The following is a 13,050-nucleotide window of genomic DNA, read 5'->3' as shown; positions in this document are numbered from 1 at the left end:
TAAAAGCATTCAAGGTACTTTGCCTCACTGGGTCGGAGGAAAAATTTTGTAAGGACTTCTTTAACTTATTGTCGGGGCAAAAGGAGATACACTACTTTTAGTGCAATACTTATAAAGGAGGTTTTCGAGGAGTGGACGTAAGTTAAGTTAACCGAACCACTACAAATCTGATGTGTTCTTTCTATTTACTTTTCACATTTAATTTTTGTATTATTCAGTCATTTGTTTTGTGGTCAAAATCTCTAATTTTTGTTATTATGAAATTAGTGTTGCTTTCGCATAAATTGTTTGTTTTAAAATATTAAAAAAGACTTCAAAAAAATTTTATTTGTCTTAATTTTTTTAAATAACCAATTCACCCCTCTTGGTTTGCTTCAAGTTAGTTCATAAAAGTTTAACAACCCTCACGAACTTTCATGTTGGACCTTCTTTCAATCGCTGCTACTAGAGTTCCAACTTTCGTTGTCCATCCATGACATTATAAATATTCGAGTATCCGTATGAAGTCTGATTGACTCTTCAAACTATTGCAATTTTATCATCTCCAAAGTTAAGGGATGAGTCAACCTTTGTAACTCACTTAAGTATAGTGGAATCTCTTATCATAGATAAGGTCCTGCAATTTTTTTCCTTTATGCGTTTTCCATGTTAAATTTTTTCTAGTATTCTCTTACTCTTTCAACTATCTATTTGTGTATTAGATATTCATGCATTACTAAGACGAAAATTTCTCTCTACTACCACAAATTTATCAATCCACAATAAGTATGAGTTTAAATCTTAAAGCTCTACTTAGAGGTCAAATGTAACATTTTTCAAATAAATAGTTTTTTTTTTTTAATTTTTCAGTGTCATTTTGAAAATTTTTAAATATTTTTCATAGCTGTAATTTTCAAAATATTATCATAAATTTTCTGTAACTTTTGTTATTTAAAAAAAAATTATAATGAGAAATAGCTTTTTTTACCAAATCATTACAAACTTATAGTCACAAGACATTTGTGAAAAAAAAAAAAACAAAATTACAATAACTTCAAAATAATTTATTTTTTTATAATAATTATACGACGACTTTTAGTCATAATCACAAAATTCTCAAATAAATCTTAAATTTTAATTATCATTTTAATAAAAAATTTAAGCCGGGATTAAAATTTCTGAATGTATAAATAATATTCTTAGACGTTAAAAAAGATGTAATTTAAGTAGTTTTAATCGAACTAATAAATAAAAAAATAAAAAATAAAAATCATGCGAGAAATCTGCAGTACGATTACGTATAAGAGGCATAACTGTTATTATTATGAAGGTTGAGGATAAATTGCGAAAAGCGACTTCGGGCGTCGCATGCGGATTAGAGTCTGCTACTATAAAATGCGGATCGCAACTTCCCTAGTTCGGCGAGGGCACAGACCATAGGGTCGCTCATTTCTCCTCTCTCATTCCCTTTTTTTTTAAATCGGCGAGGGTTGATATGGCGGAGCAGCTTACAGATGATCAGATCTCCGAGTTCAAGGAGGCTTTCAGCCTCTTCGACAAGGATGGAGACGGTGAGGAATCCTTTATTCCGTCGTCGTAACTTCTCTTGTATTTGTGTTTCGTCTGGATTCGGATTTCTTCCTTCTGTGTTTGAGATGTAGGTTTAAGTAGACGCGGTCTGATATTTGTTTTTCGTTCGCTTAGCTGGATCTGATTCTGACAGGGGCTCAACGTAAGGGTTCTCAGATGCTTTGGCTTTTCTTCGGTATTTATGATTATGAAATCATTTATTCGGAAAGGATTAGGTCCGCTTATTGCTCGTATGATTAATTCTGCTTTTAGAAACGGTGTCGATCCTGATGTAGTTTTTGTTCATTTTTGTTGTTTTGGCGTTTTTGTGAACGTTTTGTGTTTCTGGCTTGATCTGCTTGCCTGATGCATTTTTGTTTGGTTTGTACTTGTATGGGGTCAATAATTCATACATAGGCACTTAGCAGCAACTTTTCTTATATTTTTATTGTATTGGATATGGTATATGCTTTTGTATCTTTCTGGTTTGACATGGATGCATCATGAGACTAGGACTTTTTGGCAAATATAGAGGTAAGTCCTAGCGTCAGTGCCGTACTTAATTTCCATTTATCTGTTAGCTTCTAGTGGAACTTTTGTGTTCTCTATTCGAATTATGAGCAGAAGAAGTGAGGATATATCGATTGTTAGTACCTGCAACTGCTATAGCATTAACTTTCTTTTTATTTTCTGAGAGGTATTGAACCATTGTCTGAAGGATGATCCTTCATTTCACCTGGTGTAGCTCATTTTTAAGTTGTAGAAGGCGGGACCTATTTGACAATCAATCGTAGTCCAGATATCATAACATGAATCAAGATTAAGGACATACGGTAACATGGAAGTTGCAATGGTAGAATACTGCGCAACTGTGAGATTTTGATCCATGAGCGTCCATGTGTGAAAGTGAGGGTTAGGAGCAATGGTACCGTCGGAGTTCAGTGGTTGTTTGATTGGTTTGGAAATGGCACCATTTAAGTAGCCTTCGAAACCATTAGCATTGAATAGCTTGAGGATTTGAGTCTTCCATATTGGGTGATTGTCTATAGTAAGCTGAACATTTACCATGCTTTTGACTATAGTCATGACAAACTTGAGTTGAGAAGGAATAGAGGCCTCACTCGTAGTAAGAAGCGAGTGAATAGAAGAGGAAGCCGAAGATGAGTCGGCCATGGTAAGAGTAAAGAAATGAAAGGCAGATAAAAGAAATTTTCTGAAAAGTTTATCCTAATGCTATGATACCATGATGAAACCTGCGAAACTCAAGAAGCTACAGAGAGGAAGATCAGCATAGTAAAATCTGATTACTAATACTTTCTAACATATACAATGTTCTATATATCAGTAAAGAAAATAACATTCTGTAAGAGAGGAATGGCTGTGATTAAGTAGTCAGATATCTAACGGCTAAAATCATAGAGAGTAGCAGAGCTTAGTGGAGAGGAACACCGTCTGCTTAATAAGTTATATCACTTATCAATTGCTTTATCAGAAAATGCTACCTTTGTTCCCTATTCTATTGCCAATTCGTAAATATTAACAACTGCTAGTATTATATGGCTGCTGACAAGTATGTTATTCAGAACATTAAAAGGGGCTCTTTCGAAGCCAGATTTATCCTGTTTTTGTGTGTTAAATACTGTCAATTGGTCACTTTTTACGGAATAAATCCACCGTCATTTTAAATCATGTTTCGACCCGTTCCTCTTTAAATCCTGATTTTACTAAAACCCCGCGTTTTGAGGTTTTACGGGATTTAGAGAATAGAAATGCACAAAAGAGGGTTACTTTTGCCAAAGAGCTCATTGGGACTTTCTAGCTTTTTTTTTTTTCTGCTCTTGTCACTATTTTATTGTTGAGGATTTGGAGAATTTGAGTAGTATATAACTATTTGTCATGAACTCTTCTCCTTTACATGTTGCCATTTCCGTTGATGCCACCCCGGCACCCCCATCAAACTGAGCTCCTATCATGATTTTGTGTTTGGCGACATGGAGGATTTCAAGAATTTGGGTAGGAGATAAACATTAGTTAATAAATATAAATTAATATTATTAATTTATGATCTTCGATTGTGTTTTTTATTTGCACAACCTTGGTATTCATTCAGCATCTTATATTTTGAGCATAAAGAAGTTATAATGAACGTGTTTCAATTTATGGACATATGCATGTGTTTTTTTTGGGGGGGATTCTTTCCCTACTTTTCTTATATTGAATGATTTCGTGGTAATCTGTTGGAAAGTTTAAGTTGGAGCTGATTTAACTCTAGTAATAAGGGGCATGCTTGGCAAATAGATATCCCCAAAGCGTTGAAGTTAGTAAAAGTTGTGTTTTGAAAAATATGTTGATAGAGCCAACTAGTTTAGTTGATAAAAAATTTGGATGTTGTTGGCTAGTAATACATAAAAGTTTTGTTTTGCCACTCACGATTCCCTTAGAAAGCTATGCTGATTGTGACAATTCAATTCTCTTATGTATTACTAGCAATTGGAACTAGGGTTGCACTTAATCATGATTGAAGCCTTGAAAGACCACAAGAGAAGATTATGATTTTCATTTAGGTTAGTTAAAATATGACTTGAATCATTAGATATGACCTATGTTTAAAATTGCGCAACGAGAGGTGCGCCTTTGCGCAATTCTTCCCAAAGGCGCCTCGAGGCGCACACAATTTGGAGTCTGGAAGAGGCGTACGCCTCACCCTTTGTGAGGCGCGCCTCAATTGCGCAATTGCGCAATAATGGGTGAGCGTACGCCTCACCCGTTGGCCCCACCTTACTTAAAATAACTCCTTTTTTTTTTCCCTTAACCCGTTCGGCCCAGACATTTCCCGATAAACTCCGCCCACAAGCCCCAGTTCGCGAAACAGAGCCCCTCCCGCATGGTCGGCCACCCTTCCCGCCGCCTCTCCCGCCGGCTTCGCCTCTCTCCAGCGAACTTGAAGTGTCCGGCCGCCTTGTAGGAGAAGTCCACAAACGATTTTAGGCATTTTTTTAGTTTTTGGTTAGATTTTTGAAGTGAAAGAAATTCTAGGGTTTTAGATTTTTTGTACTTTGGGAGTTTTGTTGAACTAATATTTTGTGATTTTGTATTTTGGGATATGATTTTATTGCATATACTTTCTTACTTTCCACTATTTTCATATATCATTTAGATGTTTTTATTGTAAGATACAATATTGCTATTATTTTTCTGCTAAAACCCTTAATTTTTCATTTACGTAATTCTGTGTTCGTGAGGCTTACGCCTCAGACCGCCTCGAGGCTTAATTACGCAATTTTAAACCTTGGATATGACTCAATGTGGAGATCATGACCACAGGAAGGTATTATTTTTTTTTAGCAGTCACTTGGGAACCTTGTTTTTGTTTTCTTTAAAATTTATTATTTTTTTGGTGTTAATTTATATGATTTTTTTATTCACTCAAAGGAGAATTATTTTTTGGATTTTTTTTAACGCTTTCCTTCCTTTAGTTTTTAAGGAGGGATTTACATACATAGCACTGAATTTTTATGCATTTATTTATCTAACACCACAATTTTATGTCTACCAATATAACACCCTACTGACCCTAGTGGCTAATTACATCAAAACATATGTTTGAAAAGATGTATTTTACTTTAGACAATATAAGTTATTTTAATGTGATTCAGAAAATAGTGTGTTATATAAATAAATATAGAAATTTAAGTGTTAGACGTGTAAATACATAAGAATTCATTGATATGTACGTAAATCTCCTATTTTAATTCTTTCCATGTGGATTCAAGATTTGTTGGTAGTACTTACTGGATGGAACATCGTTTTTTATTAGATTTATGTTTGAGTGACATGGACCTTAGTGGCGTACAAATGTTTTTCCACATTTTGAAGGCAATTCTTGTGAATGGATCTGCTTCTTGAACCTGTTATTACACTTATAGGATTTTTAGATGTTAGCTTGTTCGTTAGTTTTTATTATTATTATTATTATTTATAGCTTGTTCGTTAGTTGTTTGTAAAGAGCTCATTCCTTTATTTGGATGTTTCTTTAATGAACTTTATGTTTTACTTACTATATTACTCCTATGTTCTTTCACTATTAATTTTCCTTAAATCATTCTTGTTGTAAATGAATAACTTAGAAATATTTTTGTTATTAGTTTATTATGTTGAAGAATATCTTACAAGTAGTTTTTTTCCTTGTTTGTCTTTTTGTCTTTTTTATGTAGCAGTCCTTTGTTCTACTCTCTCTGTCCCTTCCCTTATTGGCATGCATTCTTAAAATCAATGAATATAGATTTTTATACTTAATGTTTTATTATTTTTTTGTCCTTTTTAAATGTTTATATGACCAACTATTGATCGCTCTACGCTAAAGTATGCTACCGCATAAGTTGGAAATGCAGTAAGGATCAGGATGAATTGTGGAGTTCCTCTGCAATTTACAAACTTCAAAATTTACTGGTTTTTTTTTTTTTTTGGGAACGAATATGCCTGAAACATATCTGAAAAATAAGTTTTAGGCTTTTACTTTAATCCTTTTTACCGCACAAATCACATTTCTGAAACCATCACCTAAGTAATATGCAAAAACTTATAAATAGTCTCAGAAGTTCTGCTGGCTGAGGTGCTAACCAATCCTTAATACTTGCATGGTAAATAAGTTGTATAGGCATTCTTAAAATGGTTTGATCGTTATAATTAGCTAATTGCCCATAAAATTATACAAAGTAAAATTTTTATTTAAACTTATGCAGCCTTTAATTAAAGATGCAACAAAAAAAAAATTATTGATGTTGCAAATGATGCAAGTGATAATAATTAAAGGATTATCATTTGTTTATATTATTGGAAGGGGTTGTTTAGTCATTATAATTATATTTGTATTCTTTAAATAGATGAGAAGGATTAGGGTTAGGGGATCTTTTGTTGGATTTGGGATTTCTCTTAGGTTTGCTTGGGCTCTAGCTGCCGGTTAAGGATTGGGAGAGTCGAATCTTCCTCTCGAATTGAAGATCCATTGTATCTTATTTGTTTCCTTTCATTTTTCATCAATTATCAAGTTTCTCTAGTGTTTTTCCATGGGATTTATCTCAAATTCTGCTTGAACTTTGCTGAAATTTTAAAATTTAGCCAAGCTTTCTTTGATTTATGCACGTGTTTCCTAACAAATTGGTATTGGAGTGCTTTCTTGGGTGGAAAACAAGTTGTTTTAGATGTTTTAACGATTGGAGCCTAGTTCCAATTAATGACAACAAAGAATATGGATGCGTTGGAAGACGAGATGAAACAACTCGAGATCGACGTAGAGGAAAAATATTTCGGGGTGGAGGGAAGACTCTCAGCCATCGAGAACCGCTTTGGAAACTGTGAGGATATGATGAAAAATATGCTTGAGATGCAGTCTGAAGCATCACCAACAATTCCTATGGTTGAACCAAGAAGAAAGAAGATTCAGGAGGACGATGATGAATTGGAGAGTGTTTTCCTTTAAGGATTGCCACGTGAGGCTCTGTTGGTGGGCGGATTGGGGTATTCCGAAGGGAGAACAACAAGGAGGAGAGAGACCGAACCTTTTGGGAGATTGCTCGGGTATGGAGAGAGGTGGAATGTAGACGAGCATGGTTGGGGGGAGCCATGGGGTCCAACTCAACAAAGGGAGGAAGGAAGGGAATTACACCACCACTACACGGGAGAAGCCAACGAAGTAAGAAACCATTGGGGTGTGGATGCGAGATCAAGGAAGCTAAAGATGCTGGTCTTTGAAGGAGAGGATGCTCAGGGTTGGGTGTACTTAGTGGAACGTTACTTTGTTATTAAGGAACAGACTGAAAGGGAAAAACTAATGGTGGCGGGTCTATGTTTGGAAAAGAAAGCCAGATGCGGACATCCAACCGTCCATGCTTATCCGAGGAGCTGAAGATCGACGACCGTAATCGTCCTACATTATCTTAAATTTTATTTGTAATTTTTATTTTTAATTATGCAATTTTCCTTTTTACCCTTATTTAAGGGTCTTGTGTTATGTAAGCCCAATGGGAAAAATTGTCTTTTCATTTTCTTTTAAGACTTATATATAGAGGCTCTTGCTCTTGTATGAGATCAATGATGAATTATTAAGAAAAGAAATTTTGTTTGCACTTGTGTTCTTTGGAGAGAACTTGGGTGAGATTTCTATGGGAGGGAAGTGAAGTTTCCACCAGCCGCAGGATGGGTCCGGGCTCGTGGCGTGAAAGCCCCTTGGAGAAGGGTAATGTATCACCCGTCAGACTTCGGAAGAGTTCAAGGCTCGTGGTTTTATCTTTTATATTTTGTTTTTGTTCCTTTTTGTTGTTCCTAGTCGTCATCTTCATTCTCTCCCTACTTCCACCAAATCGGCCCTAGCTCCACCACCACTTACGGCAAAGCCTCAAACCGTCGGCCCTCCACTTGGTTTCCTCCCATCTCCACTTGCCATCAAGTCTTTCCTAAATTAGTTTTCATATTTTAGGTAACTATCTTGATGATCAAATTCAAATCTATTTGAATTTGAATAGTTGCCTAATTTATCAATCATATTTTAGGAAACTTACTAATTCATTGCCTATTTAAATTTTGAATTAAATTGGAATGAAATCTTTTATTCCAAATTTAATTTATTAATTTAGGAAAGCTTTGAATCCCACATTAACTTCCCCATTAATACCTTCCATATTTAGCCTCTTGTGTTTTTGGAACGGATTTGAATTCAAATTCAAAATAATTTGAATTTCAAATGCTTTCTAATTGAGCCTATGCCCTTGAAGAAAATAATCATCAATCACCCTAAACCTAAGATTAATTCTCAGATTTAGTTATTAATTACAATTCATTGCCTGGTCCACATTCATTGAACTTGGACACAACTTCCCCCCCTCTTTAGGCCGGCCCACCCCTCTCTCCTTCCCATTAATGACTCCCTAATCACTCCATGAATTTTAGTTAATTCAAATTCAAATTGAGAGTGATTTAATCCAATCAATCCTAATTAGAAGTTATTAATTAGACAAGCCATTAAACCCTCACCTAATCCCTCTCCTTCCCCCTCATGCCACCGGCCCACCCTCTCACTTTCTCTCTACCCGCCAATCCTAGCACCTAAGGCTAAACTTATTCTTCTGCTGTTTAGATAGTTCCCAAAGGCTGTCACGAGTTTTTCCTGCATTGTGACCTGCTGTCCAACTGGTTGTTAGATCCCTGATTGCTGTCCCCCATCTAGAAGTGCCAAAATCAGCCAGGAAAGCTGTTCAAGGAGGCCTCCCAACTGTTATCCAGTTGATCGGATAATCACAGGTTGCTGCCATCAATTCCATTCTACATCAGTTTGGTATCAGAGCATGGTTGCTCACTCGGGACGCGACCTCGACGGAGTCGAGTCTTTTCCACCCCGGGAGAATGATGCGGACATCCAACCATCTATGCCTATCCGAGGCGGAGTTGAAGATCGACGGCCATGATTGTCCTATGTTATCTTAAATTTTATTTGTAATTTTTATTTTTAATTATGCAAATTTTGTTTTTACCCTTATTTAAGGATCTTGTCTTATGTAAGCCCAATGGGCAAAGTTGTCTTTTCATTTTTTGTAAGGCTTATATATAGAGGCTCTTGCTCTTGTATTAGATCGATGATGAATTATTAAGAAAAGAAATTTTGTTTGCACTTGTGTTCTTTGGAGAGAACTTGGGTGAGCTTCCTATGGGAGGGAAGTGCAGTTTCCACCAGCCGCATGATGAGTCCGGGCTCGTGGCGTGAAGTCCCTTGGAGAAGTGCAACGTATCACCTGTCTGCCTTCGGAAGAGTTCAAGGCTCGCGGTTTTATCTTGTATCTTTTGTTTTTGTTCCTTCTTGTTGTGCCTAGTCGTCATCTTCATTCTCTCCCTACTTCCACCAAACCGGCCTCAGCTCCACCACCACTTACGGCCAAGCCTCAAGCCACCCGCCCTCCACTTAGTTTCCTCCAATCTCGACTTGCCATTAAGTCTTTCCTAAATTAGTTTTCATATTTTAGGTAACCATATTGATGATTAAATTCAAATCTATTTGAATTTGAATAGTTGCCTAATTTATCAATCCTATTTTAGGAAACTTACTAATTCATAGTCTATTTAAATTTTGAATTAAATTGGAATGAAATCTTTCATTCCAAATTTAATTTATTAATTTAGGAAAGCTTTTAATCTCACATTAACTTCCCCATTAATACCTTCCACATTTAGCCCCTTGTGTTTTAGGAAAGGATTTGAATTCAAATTCAAAATAATTTGAATTTCAAATGCTTTCTAATTAAGCCTATGCCCTTGAAGAAAATAATCTTCAATCACCCTAAGCCTGAGATTAATTCTCAGATATAGTCATTAATTACAATTCATTGCTTGGTCCGCATTCATTGAACTTGGACACAACTTCCCCCCCTCTCTCTAGGCCGGTCCACCCCTCTCTCCTTTCCATTATTCCTTGTCATTAATGACTCCCTAATCACTCCATGAATTTTAGTTAATTCAAATTCAAATTGAGAGTGATTTAATCCAATCAATCATAATTGGAAGTTATTAATTAGGCAAGTCATTAAACCCTCATCTAATCCCTCTCCTCCCCCCTCATGCCACCGGCCGACCCTCTCACTTTCTCTCTACCCGTTGCCCACATCAAATCCTAGCACCTAAACTTATTATATTGCTGTTTAGATAGTTCCCAAAGGCTATCATGAGTTTTTCCTGCATTGTGACCTGCTTTCCAACTGGTTGGTAGATCCCTGATTGCTGTCCCCCATCCAGAAGTGCCAAAATCAGCCAGGAAAGTTATCTGAGGCCTCCCGGCTGCTATCCAGCTGATCGGATAATTACAGGTTGCTGCCATCAATTCCGTTCTACATCAAAGCCCTAACCTGGTTCCAATGGAGGGAGGCTAGGTATCCGATCTACTCATGAATTTAAGGTGTGCTTGTTGGAACGTTTTTGAGCCATTCGGAAAGGAGACATCCATGAGTAATTCTATGCCCTAACTCAGGAAGGGACAATTATGGAGTATTGGAAGAAATTCGAACTGTTGTCGAGGAGACCGAGGAAATCTCTGTGGAAGGATTGAAGGGGAATTTCATGAAGGGGCATAGGGATGACATACGGGCAGGGCTCAAGGTATTGAGGCTTAGGGAATTGAGAGAGACGATTGAGCTTGTTAAAAGGGTGGAGGAAAAATTTAGGAGGGAAAAGTCCAATAAAAACAATATCATGGGAGGGGCTTGTAGGAGTATCTATACAACTCTAACACCAATAACCTAGATAATATTCTTTCAGAGAGAAGCTCCTAGGGAGAAGAGCAATGGAGTTTGTCTGGGAGGCAACTTCAAGTGACTCACAGAAGCAGAGGTGCAGGATAAACGAGCTAAGCGATTATGTTTCAGATGTGATGAGAAGTACATGTCGGGGTATAGGTGTAAGGACCAAACAATTCATGTTCTCACCGTTTGTGATGACGAGGAAGTTGAGGAGGGGGAAGTGGGAGGAGGATTTTTGGGGACTTGATAATGGAGCTGATGGTGGAAGGGAGAAGGATGATGATTAAGGGAGATGCAGGACTCTCCAAAGCCATGGTGTCTCTAAAAATCATTGTAAGAGCCATAATGGAGGTGGGAGGAGGATTTTTGGTGGAGCTACGAGTTTGGAGGTGATCAGAGTGGAGGAAGGGGGGACATCGCTCTTTTAGTAATGGCTGGTTATACAACAATTCAGTGAGGTTTTTCAGCCACCTAAGGGGTTGTGGACAGAAGCACGCCATCACGTTAAGGGAGAGGGTATCATCGATCAGTGTTAGGCCTTACCGCTACCCCCATATCTAGAAGGGTGAGGTTGAGAAGCTGATACGGGAGATGTTGGAAGCAGGAATCATCAGGCCAAGTGTGAGCCTTTTTTCTAACCCAATTCTATTGATCAAGAAGAATGATGAAAGCATGAGCCCTTTTTCTAGCCCAATTCTTTTGGCCTCCCATATTTGCTATTGCCAAATAAGCGTTTGACCCTACTTTTACATGATCAAGCTATGCACCTTTCAACTCTTGCGCATTTTTATAATTTTGTTGTTCAATGCTATCATGATTATTTTTAGTTTCTTTACAAGAGAGGTGACAATAAGAACAACAATAATATCAAGCCTCTATCCCACTATGTGTGGTTGGCCACATGAATCTTTTTCCTCCATTGTGTCTTGTTAAGAGCCAAATTCTCATTTAAATTTAATAAAAAAAATTCAATTTCTAATATTTTCTAGCCAAGTTTTTTAGGTCTACCTCTACAAAAGAGGTGAAAATGAAAAAAAATAAAATTGGCTCAGGATAACCTTTAGTCAGATTGGAGTCAAATTTGTGAGGGTTTTTGCTTAGAGATAAGTGTATCTTGTTTCGATTCGTCATTGCACTCATGTTAAAATAAATTTAATAACTGTGACATTCATCTTAATTTTTGATAAGGACATCTTGATCTATATTTTTTTTGATGAAAATAAGCAATTACACTGACTTAACTATACTGTGGTTTTTTCTAAGGGATTGTTGACTTAATATTTTCTTTCTGCAATCCTCATTTGTTAATGCAATTCAGCTGCTTTGCTCTCCAAAAACTTAACCAGAAGATGCCTACCGTGGTTCACAACAGCATTATTAATTATGGTTTATTCGCTTGTGTTTCTACAGGTTGCATTACCACTAAGGAGCTCGGAACTGTAATGAGATCTCTTGGTCAGAACCCCACCGAAGCAGAGCTACAGGACATGATCAACGAGGTTGATGCGGATGGCAATGGAACTATTGATTTCCCTGAATTCCTTAACCTGATGGCTCGCAAGATGAAGGACACCGACTCCGAGGAGGAGCTCAAGGAAGCCTTCCGCGTGTTCGACAAGGATCAAAATGGTTTCATCTCGGCCGCCGAACTTCGCCATGTCATGACTAACCTCGGCGAAAAGCTGACCGACGAGGAGGTTGATGAGATGATTCGCGAGGCTGATGTTGATGGAGACGGTCAGATCAACTATGAAGAATTTGTCAAGATCATGATGGCCAAATGAGAGGAGCAATATTTATCTGCATACGAGTACTACTTTTGAATGAATTTCCCTTCTTTTAGGTAGCCTTATTTGCTTAGCTGCAGTAGTTCTTCGGATTAACTATAGTGTGTTTTGTGTTGCGAGTTTGTGCTTTGGCTTTGAGATTTTCTGATGTTGATCGATCGTAGTTTTCACTTTGTTTGTTGTGCATGCTTTTAAGGTCTGGAATCTATTATTGATTGGTATATTTAGGGTTTTTGGTAAAACTAAAGCATTTTGTTTAATCCTTTCTTAATTGCTAATTTTAGCTGCTTTCAATTAGGTTAGTTACTCCCATTAGTCTGTACTAATGAAGGCTTGGTTTGAGATAATTTTTTTATTATTCTATTTTTTAAGCTGTAATCTTAATTTTTATTTGATCATTAAATTTTTTAAAATTATACTAGAAAGTTATTTTCTAT

General features: G+C 36.8%; 1 protein-coding gene across 1 annotated transcript; it reads left to right on the top strand.

Annotated features, from left to right (window-relative positions):
- The first annotated feature begins 1,381 nt into the window (after positions 1–1,381).
- LOC110091892 (calmodulin-7) lies at positions 1,382–12,873 on the top strand. Its single transcript, XM_020816185.2, has 2 exons — positions 1,382–1,550; positions 12,237–12,873. The coding sequence occupies exons 1-2, from the start codon at positions 1,475–1,477 to the stop codon at positions 12,608–12,610; spliced, it is 450 nt and encodes a 149-aa protein (XP_020671844.1). The 5' UTR covers positions 1,382–1,474; the 3' UTR covers positions 12,611–12,873.
- Positions 12,874–13,050: the final 177 nt, after the last annotated feature.

Source organism: Dendrobium catenatum, unplaced genomic scaffold, assembly GCF_001605985.2.
Source record: "Dendrobium catenatum unplaced genomic scaffold, ASM160598v2 fragScaff_scaffold_1126, whole genome shotgun sequence".
NCBI lineage: Eukaryota > Viridiplantae > Streptophyta > Magnoliopsida > Asparagales > Orchidaceae > Dendrobium > Dendrobium catenatum.
Note: the sequence above shows the minus strand (reverse complement) of the source record. Positions and strands in the feature narration are given on the sequence as shown.

Excerpts from the sequence above, each read along its gene's own strand:
- LOC110091892 (XM_020816185.2), top strand. The coding sequence starts at position 1,475 with ATGGCGGAGCAGCTTACAGATGATCAGATCTCCGAGTTCAAGGAGGCT. Across the intron at positions 1,551-12,236 it reads CTTCGACAAGGATGGAGACG|GTTGCATTACCACTAAGGAG; the intron begins GTGAGGAATCCT and ends GTGTTTCTACAG.